This window comes from Syngnathus leptorhynchus, chromosome 20 (assembly GCF_054491065.1).
Source record: "Syngnathus leptorhynchus isolate UIUO chromosome 20, UIUO_Slep, whole genome shotgun sequence".
NCBI lineage: Eukaryota > Metazoa > Chordata > Actinopteri > Syngnathiformes > Syngnathidae > Syngnathus > Syngnathus leptorhynchus.
The window spans coordinates 2,193,935-2,221,598 of NC_141214.1; the positions used below are offsets into that span (position 1 = coordinate 2,193,935).

The 27,664-nt window shown below is 49.0% G+C and overlaps 1 protein-coding gene across 6 annotated transcripts; it reads right to left on the reverse strand.

Annotated features, from left to right (window-relative positions):
- Positions 1 to 26,936, reverse strand: akap9 (A kinase (PRKA) anchor protein 9). 6 transcript variants are annotated; one of them, XM_085939943.1, is made up of 48 exons: positions 26,723 to 26,936; positions 24,968 to 25,216; positions 24,549 to 24,593; positions 24,257 to 24,319; positions 23,615 to 23,758; positions 23,335 to 23,490; positions 23,070 to 23,267; positions 20,369 to 22,891; positions 19,436 to 19,550; positions 19,076 to 19,274; positions 18,867 to 18,918; positions 18,130 to 18,423; positions 17,780 to 18,037; positions 17,295 to 17,371; positions 17,061 to 17,209; positions 16,806 to 16,933; positions 13,582 to 13,744; positions 12,640 to 12,734; positions 12,398 to 12,515; positions 11,985 to 12,023; positions 10,969 to 11,201; positions 10,720 to 10,839; positions 9,509 to 9,685; positions 9,095 to 9,199; positions 8,866 to 9,018; positions 8,457 to 8,543; positions 7,137 to 7,958; positions 6,875 to 7,000; positions 6,757 to 6,801; positions 6,552 to 6,686; positions 6,427 to 6,471; positions 4,588 to 6,312; positions 4,415 to 4,472; positions 4,161 to 4,288; positions 3,898 to 4,077; positions 3,642 to 3,812; positions 3,445 to 3,550; positions 3,175 to 3,358; positions 2,949 to 3,099; positions 2,593 to 2,889; positions 2,002 to 2,472; positions 1,730 to 1,900; positions 1,425 to 1,631; positions 1,091 to 1,326; positions 926 to 1,020; positions 699 to 813; positions 494 to 624; positions 1 to 418 (listed from the first exon to the last, which is right to left on the reverse strand). In XM_085939943.1, the coding sequence occupies exons 1-48, from the start codon at positions 26,768 to 26,770 to the stop codon at positions 372 to 374; spliced, it is 11,634 nt and encodes a 3,877-aa protein (XP_085796069.1). In that variant the 5' UTR covers positions 26,771 to 26,936; the 3' UTR covers positions 1 to 371. The 6 variants fall into 6 exon arrangements, with proteins under 6 accessions (XP_085796069.1, XP_085796070.1, XP_085796068.1 ...); XM_085939944.1 differs by having other exon boundaries at positions 6,875 to 6,997; positions 24,257 to 24,322; XM_085939942.1 differs by having other exon boundaries at positions 24,257 to 24,322.
- Positions 26,937 to 27,664: the final 728 nt, after the last annotated feature.

The window sequence follows — 27,664 nt, forward strand, 5'->3', positions numbered from 1 at the left end:
CACACTCATATCTTTTCCTTTATTTTAGTTTTTGACAAAATAGCCAGAAAAGCCTCTATAAAAATACGCTCTCTACAAATGTCTTCAGGCCTCGACAGAAAACGTGTGTAGAAGAATCCAGTTAAGCCCCTTCCTCGCAACCATCACCCACGCAAACATAAATTAATCTCAAAAATCTTTTTAAATTATCCACAAACAAAATGTACACCATTTGTTGTTGAATTAAATTACATATCATTCAAGTGGCACGGCGACAAAAAAAACGAGACGCAAACCTGTCGCACGGCGATTTTGAAAATAGTGTTTTGGTCCATGTGGAAAGACAACAGTTCGCATCGGTAAAGGCAACTTGTTTTTTTTTTTTCGGCGTCTTATCTTCTCAAGCCGAAATGTAATGGAGCGAGCGACGACGACGCACCTGCAGAAGAAGAAATAAGATATTTTAGAGGAGGGATTTCGTTGCAAAATGTGCCATGTCGTGAGTGATGAGAACCTGACGTGACGCTCCCCAGCCTCCTTTGCAGGGCCTCCAGTCTCGAGATGTAATCGGTGAGGGCTCGGTCGGGGTCGTAGCTCTGCAGGTGGGCGCACGTGAGCATCCCGGGGTCTCCGGCCGCATGAAACCTTAGATGCAAAAAATGAATCATTACAAGTTCCTGTTGTTAAGCCTTGGTGGAGGCTCCTGAATCTCAGCCTACCTGTGCTGTGCGGAGGAGATGGGTGACCTGGGGGATTCCCGCCCGCTGCGTCCTCTGCTTGAGCCCCCTCCTCGGTCCCGGTACACGTCCACGCCCGGGTGGAGGTAATCGGTGCCTGAAGAACAACAAAACTCAAGTTGACTAATTAAAAATACATTTGAGAGGAGGTCGCCCGTGCCTAATTAGGATGAGCATTTTTAGCAATTAGCATGGTAGGATTTATTTACCAATCATTTGCGTGGTTTCACTTTTCTGGACGCCGAAGGAGGTCGTGTTGCTCATGCCTGTCGTTTTGTGCCAGCGCTTGACCAGGAAACGCATTCTGGTACACAAAAAAAAATGGGCAAGTTCAGTCAAAACTCCTCTAACTTATTTTCTCTCTGCCGACTCACCTGGAGAGGGCGATGGAGACGCGCACGGCCGAGCGGAAGCGCATGAGCCCTCGGCTGCGCTGCCCTCGGACGGCGCCGGCGAGCCCGTCCGAGGGCCGACCGCCCATCCTGTAGAGCAGAGCGAGCGTGGCTTCCTCGCACTCCTGGAAGCTGCCCAGCAGCAGCAGCAGGTACTTCTTCTGGTAGATGAGAGCCTTCCGGAAGCTCTCCGAGCGCAGGTACCTGCCGTACATCCTCTGCACGGGCACAAGCGAGGATACAAAGTTGCTCTTTCAACACTTCATTTGAATGCGATGTGTGTTATCTTTAAGAAAAAATGATATTTCCTCCCGACCTTGAGCGCAGTGTTGTCTGCATCGGGTCCGGTTATCTCCCTCAGCGTCTGGGTCCTGATCTCCCCTCGGAGCCGGGCCACCTGAGCGAGGGCTTGATGTAGGGCTTTCTCTAAGCGGACCTTCTCCCGACGCCACGTCTCCTTCTCCTGAGAGAGCAGCAGCATGTCGGCAGAACCCGGCCCAGACGCGCCTCTCCTCCCGCTGGACTGTGAAAGGGTGACGAATACGATTACTACCACTGCTATATTGTAGATTTTTTGAAGGAATACTTTTTTTTTTTTACAATAAATAAATTGGTACTCACATCGTCGCCTGTGTGCCGGTAGCAGCGGAGTTCTTCTTCCAGGCGCAGCAAATGGTTCCTCAGGTCATTCTTCTCCTCCGTCAGCCGGCCCACGAAGCCAGTCAACTCGGCATTCTGCCGAAGCAGACGCTCTGTCAGGGAGGAGGACCCTCCCGCCAACTGGGCGGAGTTCTAAAGAGCGGGTGAACATCATTATACAGCTATCTTGCATTCTGTGAGGAGAATTATTTTTGTATTGTTATGTTTGCGTTTTGATTTTATTCCACACTCACCTCAGGGATAGATGGGAGAGCTGGCGATTGCTGCAGCATGTTGATGACATCATCAACACTGGACTGGAGCACCAACAGCTCTTCGCCGGTGATCTCAGAAGTGGCCTTGCTCGCCATGCTGCGGACCTTGGAATCGATGAGGTGCAGTTTACCCAAGACAGTGTCTGTCGTGCGCCAAGGGCCCTGGTGGTGGTGCGGCCCGGGCGGCGTGTCCTGCCCGCCGCCGCCATCCCGAGCCAACCGCTCCTCCAGCCGCTCCTTGTCCTCCTCCAGGCTCCTCCTCCTCGCCTCCTCTCTCTCAAGCAGGTCCCGCGTCTCCGACAGCCGTGCTTTCAGGTTCTCCAGCTGTGCCAGGGCATCCAGCAGAGCTTTGTTGCTTTGCTTGGATTTAAGGTCTGCCAGAGTCAGCTCCTCGTCCTTTCTCAACACTTCCAGCTTCTCAGCCTCCATTTGGGTGAGGAGTTGCACCAACTAGAAAACATTTTCACAGAACATTTTCTTCATTTGAGAGAGGATCTTTTATTAGTTGTAAATGTTTAGCATGCCCATAAAACCAGACAAGACTAACAAAAATGGCCCTCACACAGCTACCTGTGCCTGCTTGTCATCCAACTCTTGGTGCAGTCCTTCCAGAAGGTTCTCCTCCTGGCTGACTTGGGCTCCACTTCCCCGAAGCTCCCTCTTTGTTCCCAGCGCGGAGCTCATCTCGCGCGCCTTGGCTCGCTCCGTCTCCAGCTGCACTTGTAGCTCCTGGAGCCGCCTTTGCAAGCTCAGCTTCTCCCGCTCAGCCTGCTGGCAGAAGCTGGAGGAGGCCTGGCGCTCCTGCTCCAAGTTGGACGTCAGCTGCTCCGCTTGTCTCTTTTGCTCCTCCAAAGCCAGGTTCAAATCCTTGGAAACAAAGTCAAAGTCAGTTGGTGTTGTGCCTCTGAGGGCTGGCGAGGTCTTACCTCCAGTTGTTCTCGAGCGTTCTCCTGGTTCCTCTCGGCGCGACACCGCTCCTTCTCCGCGGCCCACTGAAGCTCACGGCCTTTCCGGCTTTCCTCCAACAGCTGCTCATTCAGCGCGTCCACTTCTGAGACTTTCTTCGATACCTCGGCCCTGTATGGAGTGACAACGTGCTAAATCATACACGACACACATTTCGTTGCATTTTCCCGTTGTGTCCAATGTAACCTGAGGGCATCCAGTTCTTTAAGGTGCTTGTGCTGAGAAATGAGCGTGGTCTCCAGCTCTAGCTTGCTCTGCGATAGTTCTCCCTTCAGCTCCTCCATCAGCAGCCTGTCGACCCGCGGTGGTCCGTCGGCGTCGCCTCCTCCACGATGCTCCGTCGCGCCCAAAAGCGTAGCAGGTGGAGCACCTGGAGGAGGGAATCAATGTACCTTTTCCCTTTCGTGTGTCTTTCGATTTCTATGTCGTGTCATAGCTCATTTTGAAGAGCCTCACCTTGATGCGGGCGCGCCGTCCGATTTCGGAGCTGCTGGATCTCAGCGATGAGACTGGACCGGTCAGCGGCGTGGAGGGAGCCCATGGCTTCTCTGTGCTGAGCATCCTGGACACGGATGGATTGATAAGAAGAAAAAGAAAATACAATATTTCCAAATACAACATGTCATATTCAATGACAGTGAAATTACTGTCACCTGCTCGGCCAGTCTGCTCTCCAACTGGTTGAGGTGGATGACAGCGTCGCTTGTGTCCACCAGCTCTAAGTGGCTGTAGAGGGCGTTCTTGAGCACGCTACGCTCTCTTACAAACACCCGGCGCACTGCTTCCAAAAGCTCAGCGCGCCAATCTGCCGAGTCGCCCGACATCTAGCAGGACACAAATGTTTCATGTTTGATTCTATTTTGTGTCAGTACCGTCAACTTCAACTATGAGTGATAACTCAACAAAAACCTGAGTGGTCTGCATGTGAGCGATGAGGCCTTTGAGGGACTCCACCGTAGCCAGTAGGGCATCTCTCTCTTTAAGCCAAACCTGCAGGTTCAACTGGCCGCCGGGTTCGTTTTCAGAAACGGGAAGCTCTGACAGCGAGAGAACCTCCATGCCCTCCTTGTGCACCTCACGCAGCAACGACTGCAGGGAGAAACAGGCTTTCAAACTTCACTTAGGGTTTCAAGAACACTCATTTCCAGAAGAATTCTAAAGTCTGCCTTTACCTTGATCCTATCAGGCAACACTGGATCGTCCGCCTCTCTTCTGGCACCTTCGGGTGTCACCCGAAACTCCTGCTGAAGTCCACTAGGAAGGTCATACCCGGTCCTCTGGCTGTAGTCGGAGCTGCTGTCTGCAACGAGGAACAAAAGGATCATAACTAGACCAATAAGATATGTGTGAAATTGTATTTCACTGGAAAGATGCACGGCTCGAATCATTGCCGACTGTTTATTGGTAGCATCAATATTGAACTTACCACTGGTGTAGCCATCTTTGAATTGTGACAGCAGCACATCTTGTCTCGATGATGGGACCTAAAAACAGAGCTTCGTAAGAATTTCTAAAAGATGTTTATATAATTTTGGAAATGTGGGGGCTGGAAGGGCATTTCAATTCATTGAAATGACGAAAATGGATTTGATGGCTCACCTCGGCAACGCGCAGCTTGTCGATGACGGTCTTGAGCGCCTTGCACTCGTCCTCCAGGTTGTGCGCGTCACGTCGCAGCCCGTCACTTTCCGAGATGTGCCGCGCCTCCATGTCCAGGATTTCGGCCGCGTGCAGCTCCTGCATTTGGACCACCTTCTCCCGGAACTCTCCCATCACCTCCTCCAGCTCCTCGCTGGCGTCCGTCTGCGTGGAAGCGTCCGCCGCGGACGGCTCGGGACTTCTAGAGGGCGCGGAGCTTTTCCTGGAAAGAGACGTCTTGTCTTTGCTCCCTCTGGTGAGGGGCTGCTTGCTGCTCGCTTTCTTCTTGGGCTGGGAGGTGGAAGAAGTAGAGGAGAAAGGCTGAGGGGACGCAGCAGGGGAAGGAGAGGTCGAGACCGAGTTGCCAGCCTTCGTCAGGGCCGCTTTTGTGTCCCGGACTTCATTTTTCAACTGGGAAATGGAGACCTCGTGGAGCTTGATTTCCTCCTGGAGCTTCTCATTGAGGGATTTGGAACTACTCAGATCGTCTTTGGTGGTGTCGGCAATCTTCTTCACTTCCTGGAGCTCCTCTTTCAGCTTCAAAATGGAGGCCTCGCGTAGCTGGATCTCCTCATTGTGGGATTTGGAGTTTCTCAGTTCTTGGGTAGAGTCCGCGTTCATTTGGACCTCTTGGAATTCCTCTTTGAGCTTTAAAATGTTGACGTCCCGCAGCTGAATCTCTTCTTGTAGCTTCTCATTGTGGGATTTGTAACTGTTGAGTTCTTCTTTGGTCAAATTCAAGTTCTTTTGGACCTCCTGGAGGTCTTCATTGAGTTTAAAAATGGAGACCTCATGCACTTGAATGTCTTCCTGAAGCTTTTCATTTTGGGATTTGTAACTTGTCAGCTCTTGAGTGGAGTCCATGTTCTCTTGGACCTCTTGGAGCTCCACTTCTAGTTTAGAAATAGTGACCTCACGCACTTGAACGTCCTCCTTAAGATTCTCATTGTGGGATTTGTAACTGTTCAGTTCTTCTTTGGTGGAGTCCAAATTCTTTTGAACCTCCTCAAGTTGTTCTTTGAGATTCGAAATGGAGACTTCGCACTCCTTAATGTCCTCCTGAAGCTTCTCATTGTTGGATTTGTAGCTGCTCACTTCTTCGTTGGTGGAGTCCACATTCTTCTGGACATCCTGGAGCTCCTCTTTGAGCTTTGAAATGGTGACCTCACGGAGCTGGATATCCTCCTGGAGCTTCTCATTGTGGGATTTGTAACTGTTGAGTTCTTCTTTGGTGGTATCAATGTTCTTTTGGAACTCTTGGAGCTCTTCTTCTAGTCGACTAATAGACTCTTCACGCACTTGAGCGTCATCCTGGAGCTTCTCATTGAGGGATTTGTAATTATCTATTTCTTTGGTGGTGTCCACGTTCATCAGGGCATCCTGGAGCTCCTCTTTCAGCTTCAAAAGGGAGACCTCACGGAGCTGGACATCCTCTTGGAGTTTCTCATTGTTGGATTTGTAGCTGCAAACCTCTTCTTTGGTGGCATCTATGTTCTTTTGCAACTCCTGGAGCTCCTCCTTGAGTTTAGAAATAGAGACCTCCCGCACTTGAATGTCCTCCTGGAGTTTCTCATTGTGGGATTTGTAGCTGTCGAGTTCGTCTTTGGTGGAGTCGGCGTGTCTTCGGACCTCTTGGAGCTCCATGAGAAGGTTTGTCCTGTCTGCTTTGTCCTCTTCGGCTTTCACCTGGACAGATAATACAAATCTGAATATCTAGTAGCAATAGGTAATTAATTTAAAAACAATATATATCGTTTAAACTTCTCTCCCAATGAAGTTGATGATTAACTTGGTACTTACTTGTAAAAGGTCTTCTTTAAGTTGAGCGATGGTCAGTTCCCGCTCCTTTGGGGAAAAAAACAAACAAACAATACATTTACATGTCATACTTGAATAGTTTTTGTCATCTACTGCTTTATCAATACCTGCAGAAGCTCCTGCAGCTTCTCCAGCTTCTCCTTGCAGCTGTTCAGCTCCTCTTTGGCGAGCGCTGCCTCCTTCTGGGTCCTCGTCAGCTCTTCTTGGAGTGCCTGCGTCTCCTTTTCTCCTCCAGAAGATACCTGGGGGGCGGATAATTAGTGAGCTGCTATTTTCATGGGGTACAAACATGACAATTTAGATGAAGTGTACCCCCTCAAGCTGCTCCTTAAGTTTTTCGATTGTTTCCGTTTTGTCCTAAGAGAGAGACAAGGTAAAGTGTTACTAAATGTTCCCCTTAGAGAAGACCCCAAAAAAACGGACTGGTTACTTTGAGTTCCTCCCGGAGCTGCTGGCATAGCTCCATATGGTGGTCCAGCTGTTTTTTGGCAGCCGAGGCTTCATCTCCGGCCTGTTGAAGTTCCGACGAGAGCGCTTGGTCACCAGCTGAGGCCTGCTACAAACAGACAGAGGGGTTGTCATGGATATATGTCTAGGTTCTTAACATGTCATTTTACAAACACGTTTCAATTTTTCAAATGAAACTGTCCGAGGCCAACGTGTGCACGGTAGCTTATCTAAACGTTTTTTACCTCCACAGCTGCAGACGTTCTAGGATGCTTTCCGCCCGTCATCCGTCTCAGGAGATCCAGGAGCGCCGCCAGCCTCTTCTCGTACTGAGCCTCCTTCGATCTGGAGAGCAGCTGTTCCCGAAGCTCGTGGTTCTTCTGGATGCCACTTAAACTGGCTTCAAGCTCATCAAGCTTCTGGTGCAGGTGGCCCACCTTGTCACCCTGATGGTCTTTGGAAGCCTGCTGCTGCTGCTGAAGAGCGCCTAGGGTGGCTTGGCTGACCAACGCCGCGGCAATTTTCTCCCTTAAATGCTCCTCCAGGGTGGACACTTTGCCCTGGAGCTCTTCGGCGTGCATTCGACAGCTGCTCAGCTCGGCATCTTTCTTGCCGGCTTTGTCCTCCAGCTCGTGGACGCGGAGACGGAGCTCATCCACGCTGGTTGTGGCGCTCTTCTCCAGAGCTCGCACTTGGGCCTGCGCCACCATGAGGTCGGCGGTTTTCTGCCTCAGGGTCTCCGTGAGGTCCTCTGATTTCTCTGTGCTCTCCTTCAAGCGCCGGTGCGTCTCCAACAGTTCGCCGTGCTCCGCTTTGAGGGCGTGGAACTCTCCGGAGACGAGGTCCATCTTCTGCTTCAGCTCGTCGTAATCGTACTCCTTACCCACGTGGGCCTCGTCATCTTCTTTGCGCTCCATGTGGACCAGCTCCTGCTGGAGTTTGTCGATGACTGCGTTTAGCTGCTCCAGCTCCTCCTCGCTCTTGCGCTTGAGACGTTCCTGCTCGCTGCGCAGGCACTCCACCTGCGACTCCAGGTCATTGATCAGCGCATCCCGCTTATCAATTCCCTGAAAAGGTGAGCCAAGAAATATGAGTACAACAAATACAAAACAAATGTTACCATCTGCTTCACCTCTTTTGCAAGAAACATTTGAGTCTCCGCTTTACAAAGATATTTTTGGAACTCATTTTAGATGACACCAGGGGTGGGCTAAGTATATCCCAAGCACTTGGAGGATTTAGAACTGCTCTGACATTTGACAGTCTTAAAATAAACTATTTGACATATTTGGATTTGACCTCATATTCACATCATTTGTTTGTTAAAGAATGAAATGCTGCCCTCAAGCCCACCCGTGGATGAAGCGTTCATTTCACACGGAAACTCAAGAGTTTGAATGAGTCGCCACACAACGAGCACATGGATTTACTTACCAAGACAAACACAAGACCACAAAATGGATGCCACCAAAAAATGAGAAACACCACACACGACCATGAAGCTATGCACACACCGAACAGGCTGGCACATTCCGTTTTGTGCGTGCATAGACATGGCTTGTTACCTTGTTGCCAGACGTTTTCTCCATGTGTTGGAGCTTAGTGTTCTGTTCATTAAGAAGTGCTATTGCCCTGTCCTTCTCCTCCATCACCTTCAAGAGTCAAGAGATTATAACGTGATGGAATGAACATGCCACGACAAAAATAAGCCAGTCCAGAGTCAGTCTGATGAGGTTGAAGGCGCCATCTGGTAGATATGGGAACTGGTCCGTTTTCCATTCTGTTCTAGCCTATTTTCTATTTCCCAACTATCAAATCTGGACCTGTTTAAATGTTCTGTCGGTCACTTTACGAGATAGATTGTGACAATAGTTTTGAGAAGCACACCACCCCAGAGTCTACTGGAAGATGCCGTTGTCCTAAAATGACTTTTAATGGTGCATTGCAAACCAAAGACATTTGCTGGCAGGTTACCTGGAGCATGCTCTCCCTGGTTTCTAGGAACTGTTGCTGGCTGCTGATCTCCTTGCGCTGAATCTCCAGTTGCATGTGGAGCTGCTGCATCTCCTCGTTCTTGTTCTCCAGCTCCTCCCGGAATTGCTCCAGCTGCTCCTCCAGGTGACAGATCTGAAAATGATGATGGCCAACCTTAGGATGACAGACAGCGATGATCCCAAGCGAGAGCACCAGAAAGGTACACTACCTCCTTCTCTTTCCGCTCCAATGCTTCTCTTTCGGTCTGCAACTGAACCTCCAGCGTGGAGTCCTTCGCCTCAGTGACGGATGCATGATGCGTCTTTTGTTCGTCCTTTGACACAAAATAAAACACGTATGGAACACATTCATTTTAATGGATATTTTTTACTGACTGCATTAGAATTCATTTTTCTTCTATAGCGCCTGATTAGGGTCAAGAAAAAAGTATTGGAATGTGGGAAGAGCACGCACTGCATTCAGTCGTGGTTCATTTACAAACATTGTCTGTATCGGAACAGCCCACACATTGTTCTCTCTTCTGTTCAGCCCCTCCCACCCCTTAAAGTCAGCCCCCATCGCCAAGCTCCCTCAGCATATAATGCGGCGCGCTCTCACACCCCCACCCTCCCGTGTTCCTAACCTTCTCCAGGGACTCTGCGCTGGCCAGCAGGGCCTGCTCCAGCTCGCGGACGCGGCTCTCCAGCTTGTCAATCTCCTGGTCGCGCTCAGCCAGCTCGCGATGCAGCTGCTCCGAGCCCAGCAGCAGCTCGCTGCAGCAGTCCGCCTTCTCCTTTAACTGGGAGGTCAGCTGCTCCACCTGGTTAGTGCAAAAAAGGAAGGAAGAAAAAAAAAAAAAAAAAGCAAGAAAGAGACGTTGAAAAGACTCGCTTAAGGATGCCAATTGCTACACGGTGTAGCCGGCACATACACAGCTAGCTTGGAGGTCAGCTGATCCACCTGAGAAAGGAAGGAGGGAGGGTGGATTGGGAGAAAAGAAGTGCAGGGAGAAGGAGAGAAAGCTTTCATCCAAGGTTGACAAACCACACAATCATTAAACAGGGGATCCACCTGGAGGAGGAGAAGGAAGAAGAGCAAGGAGGGGAAGACACCCTAAAAATGCAGAAAGCAAAGGGAGGGGCTGGGAATTTTGATTGCACGTGAGCAAGGGTGGACAAACTTTTGTTGCTTGTGGGGTATATAGTATTATATTATATTTTATTTCATTGACTAGACATCAATGAATACAAATAAATGAATGAACATAAATTCTAATCAAAATTTTTGGGCGACATAAATGCAACAGTTACAACTCTCCATGATGTAAATAAATGCTCAATGGTCTGACTTAACAAACAGCCCGGGCCCTTGTTTGCCCACCCCTGCACGCAACGGTCTTCAGGGTGTTGGGGGGGGGGGGGGGGGGGACACACACACATTTAGCGACTAGAAGCCAGTACCTTTAAGAACACTCCATCCACCTGCAAAGACCAGGGAGAGAGGAGGTGGGAGAAGCGTCAAGGAGCACAGAGCACCAAGGCAAACACAAAAAAAGAGAGAGAGAGAGGTGACGCAATGAGGAGGAAGTCAAGGAAGCGATGGAAACTATTCCAGGTATTTAAAAAAAATAAACAAATTAGTAAGACGTCACCACCGGGGTCACTCCCTGTGAGTTGGAAGCACAAATAATGTTAGAGAAGATGATTCAACCCTTCCATGCAAGTCATACAAAAAGTTGAAAACAAAGAAGTCTTACTATAGTTACAGCAAAGAAGTGTGGAGGATTACAAGCTAGGCTAAATCTATTGTGGTGTCGTATATGCCAAAAACACCGCCTTTCCCTACTTTCGTTACCTGTTGGCTTCTTTGCTCCGAGCCGCTGGGAGACCTCTGCTGGTTCTTCAGCTGCTGTTCCAGAAGCTGGATCTCATTTTGGAAGACGTCACGCTCGTGTTCCCGATCCACTGCTTGCTCCTAGAAACAAGTAAGTGTGAAGAAGATACTTTCATAAAACAGTCTTCATACGTACAGCGAATATAAAAAGTCTACACACCCCGTGTCAAATGCCAGTTTTTGTGATATCGAAAATGAGACCAAGCTTACATCAAGGAAGCGCCGGTTCTTGTCCAGCTGCTTCTCCAGTGCCTGGATCTGCTGCTGGAGGTCTCTGGTCTCGGTCTTCCGGCCGTGCTCCAGCTCAATCACCCGGTTGACCTGCTCCTCCAGCTCGGCCTCCAGGGTCTTCACCTGCTTCATCAGGTCGGCGCTCTCCTTCTCCGCCTGGCGCTGCACCTCCACCTTCTCCTTCATCAGCTTTTCCGTCTCCTCCAGGAGATCTGAACGGGCACGCACGTGTTAGTGCGTGGACATTCATTTGAATTGATGATAAATCGATTTTGGTGATGAAAAGGATGCTGAGGCTACTGAAGAGTTAAATTTTCACTTGTTTTTTTTCATGCTTCTGGTAAAGGCTATAATGGCCTCACTGTTAGCGACTTAAACCTTCACAGTGGATATTTGATAGGTTTAGGCCTAATCCAGATGTTGGGTTATCCTCAGACAAACATCCCATTCACTTTTCCAAAATGACCAGTTGCCGCCACCACCACCAGGAAGACGATTCTCGTTCCGCTACCACCATGAGGATGGTTCCGTCCTCATTGGTTCACCCAAGATCAAAAGCCCACCCGCCGCGGGATTAGCAGTGACAAGGTAGGACAAGTGTGTGAGTGACAGACCATAACATTACAATTTCCATGCCCAGGAAGCATCGACAGGAGGGGAGGAGGGGAAATTGCAATCATCTTACTAGTGCAGATAATAATCACTAAAAAAAAAAAAGTACTGATGATTGATGATTAGCAGACTGGCATTGCTTTCATTCCATCATGCTCTATTACTCAATCCAAGATGCTGGGCAAGTTTAGTGAAAAGCAAAAAAAAAAAAAAAAAAAAAAAAAAAAAAAGTAAAGCAAAAGGTTAGTGATTGTGATCGTAAACCCAAGAGCAAGCACGAGTTTTGAGTAAGTCAGATACGTAAATTGGCTTAGGGTTACGGATCTCATCGGTTAGACAATTATAGAGGGAGAGGAGCTGAGCCATGCTCAAAGTGGACACACCTGCTTCAGGTGCTGCAACCATTGCAGCTTCAACTAGGCCTACAGGAGGATAAGAAAGCACACGAGTTGAACATGCTTTGCTTTTTGTGTCGCCAACAGCAACATCTCAGAAGAAGAAGATGGCAGAAAAACAGGGATGCGGCAGTTTTCTTTTTTTTGTGTTTCATCATTCGGGTGTTAAGTACTAGTTCTCGCGGGATGACGAAGCACATAGCATGAAAGGAAGCCGTTTTCTTAAATTGCCCCATGTTCTAAAAGGTGGAGAATACTCACCTTTCAAAAGACTAAATATTCTCATGGGACACCTTTTTCATAACAAGAGGTGCAAAAATTCAATGCTGAACAATTTAAGCAATGTTAAGATTTTTTTAAAAAAAATGGACAGTTGGTGAAAGGTCTTCTGGGATACGTACAAAGCTCACGGGTGCTGGCGGTTTCTCGCATGGCGTCTTGTTGCCGGGAAACCAGCTCACGCTCCTCCTGCATTTGAAGCCTCTCCTGCTCCAACTCTTGCAGTCGGCTCCCAGTAACCTGCATTAAAAAAAAAAAAAAAAAAAAAAAAAAAGGGGTTACCCCTCACACGCGACGTAATCTCATTTAAATTATTTCAACTTCACTGATGCAGCGTCATTCAAAACTTGGCATCACTATCTACCTGCAGCTCCTGCTCCAAGCTCAGCTGGAGCTCCTCCTTCTGACGTAGCTGCTCATCCAGGGCAGCCCGCTCGCCCGTGTAGCCGTCAATCAGACCTGCGCGAGTTGATACAAAAGAAAGAAAAACACAAACAAACTTCAAGGTTACCAGCAAGCACAAACGCATTCCCGCTGCATAATTGACGCGAGCACGCACGCCTGACCCATTTTGCTCGACATGTGAAACAAGACTGAGTTGCAAATACAATGAAATGCTTCATAACGTCGCAGCTTGGCCACAGGTCAGTAAGCATTTCGCTCTGGGATGCCATTCGGGGGATGCCGACACAGACGAGCGAGTGCTTTCCTCCAAGAATAACAACAATTCAATATCACGAAATTGCATTTAGTCGCTCTAAAAATGGCGGCTCGTGTGGATTCAGCGCTGTTGCATGGTAAATATCCCACGTGTTGTCTTTTTTTTAGGCACCTGTGCAGGACATTGTGATGAGTTTGCCTAAGGAGGGTTCTTCTCCAGGATACACCACTCACATGTCGTGGCTATTTTTTTTTCCTATCATGTCGAGACATTGTGACAACATTGGAACACAGCACGGTACAACACAACATACTTATTTGACTGTCACTTAGCCAAAAAGTTTGATATTTGCTCCTAAATATTGGATTTCTGCAACTGAATAACGTTATCATTCAAAAATAATAATAATGATAAAAGCATAGAAGTCTCACCATCACCGTGTGTTTCCAAAAGCTTGCGAAACGCTGCTCTGTACTTGATACAGTTGAGCTCAATGTTAGCGTTGGTGTTGTTCGGTGTGCGCGCGCAAGTGAAGGCAGGACCGGCTGTCTCTGACATTGATGGCCTCGGCAATCCAGCTAAGTGATACCCCATCACCCACCCTAACAATTGTAAAAAAAAAAAAAAAAATGCGCAGATGCTCACCCTCGGCCCGGTGTAGCTCGAGGGCCAGTTGCTCGCGTGCTCGGGCCTCCTCGGCGAGGCGCTCCTGCAGCTCCTCCTGCTTCTGCAGGAGCTCGCTGATCTCCTGGTTGTGGCGGAAGGACTCGCGCATGAGCTCCGTCTGGGTGATGTGGGCATGTTCGAGCTGAGAGGTGACCACAAAAAAAAACAAATAAAACATATATTATTGTTCCACTCAGAGTGTTGGGCATTTTTCATCTCCAAGTCAGCAAAGGCCTGATTCTTCTATTACCTGTGGTGTGAGGTGTGTTTAACATTTCCTTGTTCAATCATTAATTAACTCATGTTAACCTGTTGAATATTTAAAATGGAAAATCCTTGTTGTTTACATGGTGATCAATGTTCCGCAGCAGATGACACAAACAGTAGTATTATATTTTCTCCACTTCACAGTTGGGACACGAGAATTGTGACGTAAGGCAAGTTGTGCTTCGTTGCCATTCCCCGATGACTCGCCAAAACATTTGCGTACCTCTGGAGTTCAAAGGTCTTTCTGCGACATTATGCAAAGCAGGAAGTAGTGACAGTGTCACGTGGAAGTCACACAATCCTGGTAGTCAGAGATGTAAAAAAAAAAAAAAGACTGTGGCAAAAAAAATTTAAATAAAAAAAGGAGAAGGCTTATACAGATTGAATTTCTGGACTGAAGACAAAAAAAAGAACACAGGCTGAAGTGTACTGGAGTACAAAAGTAAAAGGCAGCCTCGCCCATTTTAAAAACTTGCACAACAAAAACAGAACCACAAATGATTATTCCAGCCGACATCTTAATAAGGCCGTGAGGATGAAACATTTTGCTTTCCTGAAACCCACCACGGTTCTCCATTGATATTTAATTCATCTCGTGCAGAAATGAAGCTGCGGGTGGTGAAATATTCATCAGCGCTTCTCATGCCATGCATGAGGTGTAAACTTACTGTATAGGGAGGTGTGGGCAGAGAGATTCTGGAGATAACTTTAAGCAGGTGACCATTTGAGCGATGATTGACGTGCGAGATTTGCGTCTGCACTAAGACGGCATTCTTCTCCGTCAAGGTGCTGTAGAGGGGGAAAGGCCGCGGGAGGGGGATCCGAGATTCCACCTCGTACACGTCCTGGTCCTCCCCTTCGACCCACGCGCTGTTCTGCATCCTGGAATTCCAGAAGGAGCGGTGGGAATCCATGCCTGCCCAGCCGTTGATGGCTTTTCTTGGATCAGCGGAGAAGGCTCGCCATGGCAACGCTTAACGCGTCGGCGGATCGGTTGAGCAGGTAAACAGGTCCGACCGCAGCGAGCGGTGAAGAAGAAAAGTCCAAACGGGGCTCGTCATCCCGATTCCATCAACTTGAGCGGCATTCCTGAACGCGGCCGCCGGGAGGTAACGAGTACTCGGCGCTACGGGGTCCACTTGATCGTGATCCTGCTGACCTTCTTTTTACAGTGCAGAAGCCCAGATCGCATCCCCCTCTCCCAAACAGAGCTATATCGCCGTAGCAACAACAAGCTTTTTTCCCGAGGGCTTTTAATTGCTCAGTACAGGCGAGGGTGACGTGACATGACCGAGGTCCTTGCAGACTTTGCCCGTCATTCCCGCCGCTCTCCACTCACCGGGGCTGGAGCACTTACCAGGCCAGGTTTCCTTCCTGTATTCCACGCAAAGAAACTCAATTCCAAAACTTCCATGGCTGGTTTTCCCCCATTGCGGTTCATTCACTGCACTGGGCTGAAGAATTGTGCTCAGTGAAACCAAGGAGGGAGAAAGGGAGGGCGGGAGGGAGGGAATGAGGGCACGGGAGGTGTGGCTTCTTTTCCCAACACCACCGGGTAAACCAGGTAGAGTAGCAAATGGATCTCTCCCACCCGCACACACACGCACACGCACACACACACACACACACACACACACACACACACACACACACACACACACACACACACACACACACACACACACACACACACACACACACACACACACACACACACACACACACACACACACACACACACACACACACACACACACACACACACACACACACACACACACACACACACACACACACACACACACACACACACACACACACACACACACACACACACACACACACACACACACACACACACACACACACACACACACACACACACACACACACACACACACACACACACACACACACACACACACACACACACACACACACACACACACACACACACACACACACACACACACACACACACACACACACACACACACACACACACACACACACACACACACACACACACACACACACACACACACACACACACACACACACACACACACACACACATTGACACCACTCCCTATCCCACTACACTGCGCACAAATAATAAGCCCGAGACAACAAACACACGCACGCACGCACACCCTCCCAGCAACGAAGTCGTCAAACCGGATTCACTCGCACGCAGAATTATTAAGAAGTTCCAACACATCAACTAACTGGGTGACATGCTGTCATACTTAAAACACTTTCCTCTTGCCAGGAAAATACTTAACAAAAACAGACGCTTTGCCTTATATACTGCGAGTTGTTTTCACCTCTATTTACATTTGGGGAAGGGACGTTACAAGTAAGATCTGACCATGGACTTTATTTTTTTGGATTGTCATCCTTCTGATGATTTCCATTAGGCTACTGGGTGTCAGAACATATGCAAACGTTGTAAATTTGACTTTAAAAAAAAAAAAAATAATATTCAAAAGAATGCTTTGCCCGAAGCCAAAGCGGAAAGATGCTGAACAACAGTGACGCCTGGCTTGAACTTGGATCGCTACAAGCTATTTTTAGATCACCAAGACAAACGGCATCCAAGCGTGAGTAACGCATGAATTTCAGCCACGGGGATGCGCCGCCGTGCACTCGCTTACAGTAACAAGCTCAATGGCCTAGTTAAAATCCAGTCAGAGGGGCGCACGGCATGGGGGCGGGGGGTCTTTCACCCAGCTGGACTATGATAGGTTGTCTGCCGGTTGGGACAAAGGCGCCATGTAAATACAGCTCGTTTCTAAGGGCGACCGCTGGGAATGGCAGTGGGGAGGGGCCTTTTCTAGACAACTTTGTTGAAAGCTCCCATTCTGCAGTCACCTCCAGACTGAGAAAACTAATAACCTCAGTTGTGGGTATAAAAGTACACAGCCTTTTTCTACCTGGTTGGTGGTGTCAGTGATCACCATCAGCATCTTCTCCAAGGCCGTCTGGAGGCGAGCGCCGATGCCCATCAGGTGCTCCTCGTCCTCCCCCAGGTGGAGGCTGTCGCCAGACTTGGCAGATTGACCTAGTGTGAGAAGAGATATGGATTATTTCACATTGTTGTGCAAGGTGGTGTTATCGCGAGTGACCTTTTGGCACATGCTGGGGGAAAAAAAATGCAGTTTGAGTAAGTGTAGTAGTTGTTTACATGCCTGTGACGTGCGGTGTGGACGACGGTGCCGAAGCGTTCGCCCGCAGACTTTGCATGTGGAGGCCTATTGTTTCTTCTGCCGCCGCCGTGGTCTTCAGCACGTCGGCCAACACGCCACTGAGCCTCTCGTTAGCCTGCCGCAGGATCACTCTGAAGGCAAAGTTCATGATTCACTTACAAATAAAAAACATTTTCTTTTTGATAAAAGTAGCTTTTAATTGCCACTAATCACCACCTTTCGTTGTCGATGGAGTCAACTTCATCTTCCTCTTCCTCAACTTTTTCTGCCCAATCTTCTTTCGTCTGCAGTGGCTGCATGGGAAAAAAGGAGAAAAGAGAAAGCAGTCCCGTCATCGCTGAGCCCCAACAGTGGTACTGTCGGCGACGCAAACGGGGGAAAAAAAAAAAAAAACGAGCCTGATGACACAGACGAAGTTGGACTCTCTTTGGAGTGCAAAGAGACACTAGTTTCATTGTGCTGCCATGGCAACAGGTGCAGCTGGGATGCAGCTGCGGGTGAACTAAAACATCACAGCAGCACCGCCAGCTGGAGAGTAAATAGTAATGCTGATGTCAAAACCATCTCAGAGTTTTCACTGTCCGCCACCAATAGCCAAGATGGGGTGGCTCTGTATATATTAGATTAAATATGTAGATTCGGAAACAATAAGTGAATTTTTCAGGCAAATGCAGTTTTGGGTAACAGTGTGTAACACTCACCTTCACCTCTGCTCCCAATTCAGCTCGCCGCAACTTCTCCCGAAGCGTCCGGATCTCAGTGTTCCTGTCACTCAGCTCCTTCTCCAGACGTTCCCTCTCTTCTTTCAGCCACGCGCCCATCGACACAGCCGCGTTCTTCTCCGGGCTCTCCTCGCCGTTCGACTGGGTCTGCACGGCGGCGCTGGCCTGGCAGGCGAGTTTATTGATCCGGGCCAGCTCCGTCTGCTGCGCACACTCCACCGACATCTGGACGATAGCCTGAAGACAACGCGTTGATGTCAGAGATCCTCTTATTTGTGATAGCACGTCTTTGCTGAAAACAAATACAGTGTGACGCAGCCTCTGGCTACCTTGGCGACTTCCTCCTCCACACTCAGCTTCCCTTGCAGCTCGCCCTGCCCAGCAACACCGGCGCTCTCGGAGCAGACGGAGGCCCCTCCGTCGTCAATATCTTGTCTCTCTTCTTTCCTCTCGCTCTCCAGTTGTTGCTGCAAGCTCGTCAGCTCGACGCGGTGCTGCTTCTCCAGTGCTGCCACTTCTTGGACGTACTCGTTGTACAGCGCCCTCCTCAGCGCCTGCAGCTTGGCGCTCAAGCCCGAGCGGGAGTCCGACGCCCACCGGGACAGTTGCTCCTCGGTGAGGTCCTGAAGAAGTGAGAACAAAGTGTGAAGCGTGTCGTAATGTAGAAAATAACAAACCCGCCCTTCTGCTCTGGGATCAATACGCTATGTTGTTCCCCGGTCTTGTGATGAATTCCTAACGTTGGTCGGGGAAGTCTCAAAGTTATGAGGACGGCAAGAGAGCGACAAAGTGAGAGGGCGACTCGCGCTCCATTGGCAATGGAGGCGAATGATGTAACTTGCCAGCCTTTTAATCATTCGATATAGGACAATTCATCCTGCTGAGTCTGGAGCAAAGAAGGAGGGTGGTAATGTAGGGGCAGGGGATATTTAGGACACGTTGAGCCCTAAAGGCTGCTACCGCTTCCCCTCGCGTCCACTCAGACTGTCAGGCTCTCCAAGCGCAAGTGCACCAATCACGCTATATAATGATGTGACAAGGCTGATTTCAAGAGAGGAAGTCAAACCTTCAGTTCCTCTTGGTGCTCCTCGACGCGCTCTCGGCTGGACTGTGGCCCACTAGAAAAAAGAATAAGTGTAATGTTAGATGTGAATGAGTGCTTCCATGACTATAGGAAGGTGGATCTGGACATTTTTAAATTAAACAATGGCGCTGAACGATTAATCGATTTTTATTTTTTTATTTTTATTTTTTTTTTTTTTGCTTCGACCTCACCTATCTTGAGCTTGCGAGCCTGTCAACTCCTGTAGTTGCCACCGTAGCATGGCGATCTCGGCGTTGAAGCGCTCCTCCATCTCGGCGAGGCTTCTCTGGTATTGAGCTTGGAGGCGCTCCATCTCTAACCGGTGAGTCTCCTCTAGGTGGCGATGTTTCTCCACCGCCTCCGCCTTCAGCCTTTGGACCTCGTCCGAATCTGAGCGAGGTAAAGCAGGCGGAGAGGGGAGTTACAATTTCTAAAAAAGTATTTCATTTCGATTTTCATCCATTATGAGTGTTTCTGGAACGTACGTCAGCAAGATATTTCTTCTGTAAAAGATTGGCTCTCGTTATTACACAAGCAAACCATTAGCTGACCTTGGTCAACGTCATGCTTCTGATTGTCCGCCTCCTCTTTCAACAGCTCCAGCTGAGCAGCGTGGATGTGAGTCAGGCTGATGCGCTGCGCTTCCAAGTGCAGCTTGCGCTCATCCTTAAAACATCAACAATGTATTCAAATCAAGAGTTCATAAAAACAGTGGAAAGCAAATATTGATATGAATTAATCACATTTTGTTTTTGCTTTTTGCCAACCGCCTGTAATTCAATGATGCAGTTTTGCTCATATCTGGTGATAAATCAATGACGGTAATCATGCGACTAATTCCACTTCAACGACAGAGTTCAGGAACAAGCCAATTAGCCGGGCGGTAAACATAAAGCAAGGGCTCCACTCGCTGTGATTTATGCATTAGTTCTAATTCATCCTGCTTGGGCAATTATGCGATGGCTTTGATGCTGGAGGTGTTTGACCATTTCAATGGCGCTTTTGTTGCTGGAATAGATTTTGCCGCCACGTATGACATACACGCAAAGACTCACCTCGGTTACGCACTAAATAAAATAAAATAAATAAAAAATAATCCTGGGTTTTAATGTCCAGTTGATATTGAAAAGCAACAGGTAGCATCTGTCTTCAAATGTGTTCCATAAGACAAGTGCACCTCAGATTTGACTATGATGATAAGTAGTCCGATATGAATGGTGCGGATGCTCTTTTTGATCATTTTTCCTCCGGTAGCATGCGTCGCACTTATCGAGCCTGGCGAACATAAAAACAAAGTCTGTTGTGTAACTCGCAGCTACAAGCGTCTCTCTCGCTCAGCAACTAGAGAGCCGTTACGGCGCTCAAGTGCCGCCGTTAGATGAGCAGCTGAGTGTTTTTTTTTCTCGCACGGCGTAGCGGGAGTAAGTGGAAAAGATTATTTCTGGAAAGGTCGTTTATTATCAGGTTGGGAGGAAAAAGGCTACCTGTTTGCGAGTGTCGTCTCCCCGGCAGCCGTCCGCCTCATCGCCGCCGACCTGGCTCTCCGTCTGCATCTCTCGTTCTGCCGCACTTGTAGCTTTGGCTTCTTCCTCCTCCTCCTCTTCCTCCTCCTCCTCCCTCTGCCTGGCAGCCTCTGAGGGGCCACCGCCGCCCGCTCGGCGCTCCTGCTTCAACCTCTGACGCCTCTTGCGCCGGTTGGAGCCCGAGGCGCCAGTGGCGGGCTTCTGCGCCGGGGCTCGTTCTTCGGCGGGTCGCTCCCCCGAGTGCTGGACGTGGGATGGCCGGGAGAGCCTGTGGAGCTCCACGGTTTGTCGGGCGCTATCTCGCTCAGCTTCCGCCGCCTTCAGTACCGACCGGAGAGCGTTGACCTCTTCTCGTAGGGAGCGAATCTCATTCTTGTCCTCACCTTTTATTTGAACCTCATCCAGCTCTTTTTTCAACTGTCCAATTTTACTCTCTGAGACTACGAGTTGCTCTGTGACTTGGGAAAGCCTACCCGCGAGGGTTTCTTTTTCGTTCACTGTAACGTTGAGCTTCTCTTCGAGTTTCGCCATTTCTTCTCCCGCAGCCTCCGCACACCTTTTGACATTTTCGCCCTCCAGAGCAGCAATTTTGGCCTGGAATTCGAGCGCTTCTTTCAGTGTCTTCTCCTCAAGTCGTGTCTTAGACTCAATAAGGCAGGAGTACTCGTCCTTCAGCTCCTGGTAGTTGACTTCGAAATTCTTTTCGGCAAAGGAGAACGTGCTGCGTTGCTTTTCGATCTCCTCCCTCAGCTGGGCGACAAGCGTCTCCATTTCTGCCGTTTTGGCGTCATTTTCCAGCTGCTGCTCCTTCCATTTGCTCTCCCAGCTTTGCTCCTTGCCTTGAAGAACCTCGGTCTTCTCCAGCAACGTTTGCATTTCGCTCTCCAGCTTGAGTCGCTGCTCTCCTCCCTTCCGCAGATCTTCAAGCTCCACTTGGAGCTCTTGCAGCTGCCGCACAAGCTCGTCAGCTTTGGAGCTGTGCAAGGCCATCTTGAGATCTTCCTTTAGGCCGAGGATTTGGTGCAAGAGCTCTTCTCGTTCGTTGGAAAAGGCAACTTTCTCGTTTTGCAACAAATGTAGCTGGTGTTCGTAGGTGAGGCGGAGATCATCCAGAGATTTTTGGTGTTTGATGCCAGCTTCATTAAGGAGGTTCTCGGCGTTGAGGAAGCTCTCTCGACGGAGCTCCTGCCGAAGAAGCCCGAGTTCCTCCTCGTGACTGAACAGCAAATGGGTTCGAAGCCTGTCCAGCTCGGCCTCCTGCGACTCGGCCATGCGGCCCAGCACGGCGTCTTTCTCCCGTTCCATCATCTCCAGCTTGATCTTGTAGTTGGTCGTCTCCGACTCGTGCTGGGCCTCAGCCTCCAGCGCCGCCTCCGCAGCGGCGGCCAAGCGGCTCCGTAGGTCGTCGGCGGTCTCCAACAGGCGCCGCATCTCGTCTTGTTGGCTCTCCTGAGAGATCAGACTATTGGACACCAGCTCGGCTTTCTCTCTCGCTGAACGGAGATCGCCGCGGAGGCTCTGGAGCTCAGTCTGGAGGTTGGCCTTTTCTCGGTTGAATTCATTTGTGGAATCTGCTAACGTTGCTTGAAGCTCCTGAATCTTAACACCAAGTGTTTTCTTGATGGTGGAGTTTTGTTCTTTTAGAAGTTCTACCTCAGCACGATGCCGCTCCACTTCTGCTTTATGTCGCTCCGTCTCCGCCTGGTGCTGCGCCGCGACTTGCTCCATACGTGCCGCGTTCTGCAGGTTGAGCTCTTGCTTCATGGAGACAATCTGTTGACCATACATCTCGTCCAGTTCGGCCCTGAGAAGGTCCAGCTTCCGGGCGTTATCCTCCCGCATTCTTTGGACGGCGTCACCCTCTGATAAACTGTCCCGGTGACAACGCCTCTGCAGATCCTCCACCGTTGCCATGAGCTGCTTAATCTCATCCGAGGACGTTCTCTCCCTCTGCCGGGAGTTGGCCAGCTCACTTTGACAGCTTTGTAGGTCACCTCGCGCTTTCTCAAGGTGTGATTTACAATTCTCCATTTCGCCTTTACTGCTTTCTAAAGCACGCTTGGTGTTCTGCAGGTCGCCCTGGCATTTTTCTAGCTCACTTTCCTTCGCGGCCATTCGCTGCTGGAGGCCGCGCAGGCTTTGCCGTGACGACTCCAGCTCCTCCTCCAGCCGGCCGAGGGAACAATCTCGCTCGGAAATGACTCGCTCTTGCTCCGCTATAATCAGGTCCTTCTCATCCGATGCCTGAATGTCATTCGCCGACTGTCCCAAAATGGCGATTTCCTCTCGGAAGAGGTTCAAGGACGCCGTCTGCTCTGATAGCAGCAGATTCTTCTCCTTCAGTGTGGTGGCGAGAGTCTCTTCTGCTGCTCTCAGTTCAGCAAGAGACTGATCTTGATTGACGATGACCTTTTCTTTCTCGGCTATGAGCACATCCTTCTCGTTTAGCCTTTGTGTGAATGACTCCTGTGATCTTCTCCCAGACTACAATAAGAGTTTCAAGCGTTAGACATACAAAAGCAACAGTGGCCACTCATTACATACACCGTAATTCCTCAACAGACGGCAACTTCTTTTAGACCCCAAATTGAAAGAAAATGGCCGCCATTTGAGGAATGAAAGGAATCACTTTGAATATGTGAAGTCACGTCATGGAACGCACCAATTCCATGTCGCTGATTTTGAGCTGGAGCTGATTGATAAGGTCCATTTGCCCATCGCTCTTCTCCTGGTTCTTTCTCGCTTGGACGTTGGCCTCGTCCAGTTGCAGCTGGTACTGCGCCAGCTGTTGCCTGGCCTGAAGAAGGTCCGCAGCCGTGCTGCTATGGCTGGTGTTCCGCAGGGTCTCGCCGGCCTGTAGCTGTTAAAAACCACTCTGTCATCATCCAGATAATGCCGAAGAGAATCATGCAGAATACAACTCCCACCTGCTGGAACTGAAGCTGCAGTTTTTGGCTCTGCTCCGTCAGCGCCAGGAACTCCTTCATAATCTCATCTTTCTCCTCACGCGCTTGCTGGAGGTTAGCGGTGAGCTGGGTGATGATGCCATCTCTCTGCTTCAAGGCGGCCTCAAAGTCCTGCAGCTGTGGGGCGGGGGGGGGGGGGGGGGGGGGGCACGATGACGATGGTGTCAATGATTGTGCATATTGTTCACCCCGTAACGTAATCCACATCCCATCATATGTTTCAGACTGATTAGATATTTACCTTCTGTACACCTTCCGTTCCAAATGCAGCCCGTATTTCTTCAAGCTCCTGACTCAGCTCCTCCACTGCTCGCGTCTTGGCTGCAAGCGCCTCCTCGACATCCTCCAGTCCGCCTGCCTTCGTCACCTCTCGCACTCCCTCTTCCTGAACAAGTAAGAGCTATTAGAGCATGTGGAGTTTTCTGCGAGACGTACGAGAAGGAGACAGAGGAGGGCCTGTTAGTGAAAACCCAAGCGTTGCGGCAGGAGGCTTTAAAAGAAGACACACCGACATTAAAGACTGCTCGGTATGTCACTAGCCGACACCTTGACACATTTCTCAAAGAACCCTATCACACGTCTCGGCTTTCACTTTGCCGCATCAGCTGTATTGATCAGCACCTCCATTATCCAAGCAAAAAGAAAATGTGCTGTCATGGGTCACTGCAACCTTGAGGTGTGTCAACAGCACCAAAAGAACCATGTACAAGAATAAAGAGTTAGTACAGAGTTAGTACAAAGTCAATACTATGGGGTGGGTGGGGTTGCGAGGGGGGGGGGGGGGGGGTCTTAATATGTTAAGCGAATGGACAGTCAGCAGCGGCAGGCGGCGGTTGCGGCCATCAGGGCTCGTGAGCAGAGCCGCTTGATCAGATTACCGTACCCAAATAAAATCCCCGGCGGAAGACGTCATTAGATTGGCCATCATCTCACGGCAGCCGTTGACCTGCTAATTCACAAAGTGTCAGCCAAAGAGGAGACAATCGCTCGGATGAGAGCTGCTTAAAATTGCAGACATTTTGCAAGTCTCTTTGATGGGGAAAAAAGGGCTGATAGTACATCCATCCGAGGGGAAAGTGGGAAAAAGATACTTTGAATTCCTAACAAAGATCCAGTTTCACTTAAGAGGTCCAAAAAGTATCAGAGCTTAGTTTATCTGAAAGACACAAACTTACCTCAGAGGAATAATCTTCTCCCGTTGTTGAAACTTCGCTCTCGGGCTGCAACACAAGACGTTTACATTTGTACACATGAAAAAAGTGGGATGCAAATGAGCCAACAACGCAAGACAATGGAGGGAGAAAATAACAGATTGCAGACAAATGCATGACTAAATTGGCCGTAAATTGTGATTAAAAAGTGCTGAAAGGCCGCGGGACTCAGTCAGGCAGAAGACCGTCTGTTTCCACGGCAACCGCTGCTTTTGTGGACATCAAACGTGAAACATGAGGTTCTGGGATAGCGCATAATAGCGACACAAAATATGTTGACAGCAAAGATATTGGCGATGGAAAAGCATAAATACAAACAGTTTTGCAACAATAGGGCAACCACTATTGCTGCAAAATACTAATAATACACAAGAATCAAATACCTCTATAGTGTATGTTTGATTGTGTACGACAGTCTCCCCACTGCGTAGCGTCTTGGAGAAGCTCAGCTCTGCGGCGGGTGATGCCTCGTTATTTGCTTCCCGTGCTCCATGTCGGCCAGCGGCCGAGTCGTCCTCCCTGCCCGTCACGCGATCGGGCTCCGTGCTTCCCTGCGAGTCCTCTTCAGGCTTCTTTTTCTTCTTCTTCCTCTGCGAATCCGCGTGAGCTTTGCGTTGACGGTACTCAGCCAGCTGTGAAAAGAAACACAGATGTCACGGACATGTTGGGTTTTTTGGTTTTTTTTTTAGTTTATCCCATCAAAACCAAATGAACTTACCCTTTTTCTGCACAATTTGGGTAAAGTCAATCGAAACATGTCATTGTCCGTGCTCAGGGCATCCATTTAACAAGCACCGCACGTCTTTTGCTCTGCCAGCAGGTGCTAATCCCGACTAAAGGATTACACTTCAAACCATGTCAACGATCAGCTTAAACTGACATGAAACTTGCTGATGTCTAAAAATGCTCACTCACTTTACAATCTCTGACGTGTCAATTTCAATTGCCTGCTGGCAGACGTGTTTAACGTTGACCCCACGTGCATTTCTCTGGTTGACTATCCACTCCCCAATTATGTTTGTGCCATTTTAATATATTGAATGGGCGGATTTATACATCATCACAAGCGAAATTAGTGAGAAAATGCCAGCATTTTCTGGCAACACAGTCTGATACTACTTCTAAAGGTGGAAAATTATCAGGTCAACTTCATCATGTATTTGGTGGCACATGAAGCTAATGCCGCTCGCTTGAGTTACCGCTACACCTAATTTGATGGACTCAAATCTACATGGCGATAGTGTGCAGTCAGGGAAACTTTAGGCTTCGGATGAGCTGCTTAACAACTGTCCTACTTGGCAGAGCTGGTGTTGAGGTTATGAGGGATGGAGGCGGGCACATGGAGTCTGCATTTTGTGTTGGAGTTTCTCCATCTGGGCACGCACTAACCACGTAGGTGGAGCAACATATAGTGTCTGGACATATTTACATCAATATTTGAAAGCAGCATTTTATTGTAAACACACAGTAAATACCATGAAATAAAAGCTGACATTTTGAATCTTTGTTTGATTTGTTTTGATCGGGAATCATAATGCAAAGGAATTTCTGTTACAATACTTTTGGAGGGCACGGTAGCGTCGATATTTGTTACAGTGATTGATTTGGGAGTTCCAAGAAAAATAAGAAGCAAGGCTAATTGGAATTGAATGTACATACCAATGACTATAACGCAACACGTTTATTGCGGTATTTATATATTAGTGACCTAATTTGCAAGGGTGCTACCTAACACAGCAAAGGCAGCACAGTCTGGCATGAGGGGATATGTGTCCTGTAAATCCTGTTACACCTGCCTGCCAACCTCCCAACAGAGGAAGCGTCGGAAAGCCTCTACTTACTGGCCGAACATGCAGACATGAAGCAATCCATCGCCACTTTTAAACAAACAAAGGAGTTTCTCATGCAGGATGACATAGGGCTTCTACTATGTAACGAGCTAGCAGCGGTTAGGCTGTCAGGGACGCACGTTAGTGACAGCTGCAAAGGGGGGAACAGGGCAGGGGGAGGCGTAACAGCTGACAGATCACAACAAGGAGCAGTTAGCAAAAACACAAACTTGTCAGCAATGTTGACATTCATCAGCGTTTCTTAAAGAGAGTTATGATTGCTGCTTGGCATCATGGGAGGACTCATACCTTAGCTTTGCCGGTCTCGAGTTTCTTTTGGCGCTCCGCGTCTTCCATGGTCACCGTAGCTAAAACAAAACGGAGAAGGACTCACGGGTCGTGTATCTGCACCGGTGGTGTAGTGTGTGGGGACCGTGCCGGCTTCCAGTTGGCCGCCGATCGCATTCTCTCAAGGGTTGCCTCCTTGTTGGCAGTCGGCGGCCATATTATTTTCCACGTAAACATGACACCCCACGGAGATGACGACTGATAGGTGCCCTGTAGCCACGCCCCCTGCATTCCACTTGTGTTGCCTTCACGGACTCGCAGAAGTGTTGGTAATGGTGATACATATACATGTACATACAGTAATCCCTCCTACTTCGCGGCTTCAACTATCGCGGCTTCGCTGTATCGCGGGTTTTCAAAAATGCGTAAATTAATTATTTTATCGCAGAAATTTCATCATTTCACGAGGTTTCGCGGCCACTTGAGTTTCTTCATTTTCCTTTAATAATGATAGCTTACGTTTAAAAGTCGTTTTCTTGTTTTGAAATGAATAAATTAAAGAGTCAGTACAGTATACTTTATCGTCACATGTGACTTCAGGGCGTTCTCTCCACCGGCGGTGGCCTTCATCTGGACATAGCGATACACTGTTAGTCTCGTCGCTAAGGCATGAATGCGGAGCGCACAGTCCATTGATATGAAAGTCCCCTAGCAGCGAGCTGGTTGATGTTAGCGATAAAAATAGAATATCCTGTTTTAGAAAGCAGTTTAAGTGTTCTGAAGTGTTAAAATTATGGCTCATACTTCAAAAAAATCTAGTTTCTATTTCGCGGAAATTCCCATTTCGCGGGTGGGTCTGGAACGTAACCCCCGCGAAGTAGGAGGGATTACTGTATATAGTTTGTTTTCAACAGGTGCCAGGGTACTTCCAGGTGGCGAAAATTTTTTTAAAAGGTAATGTGG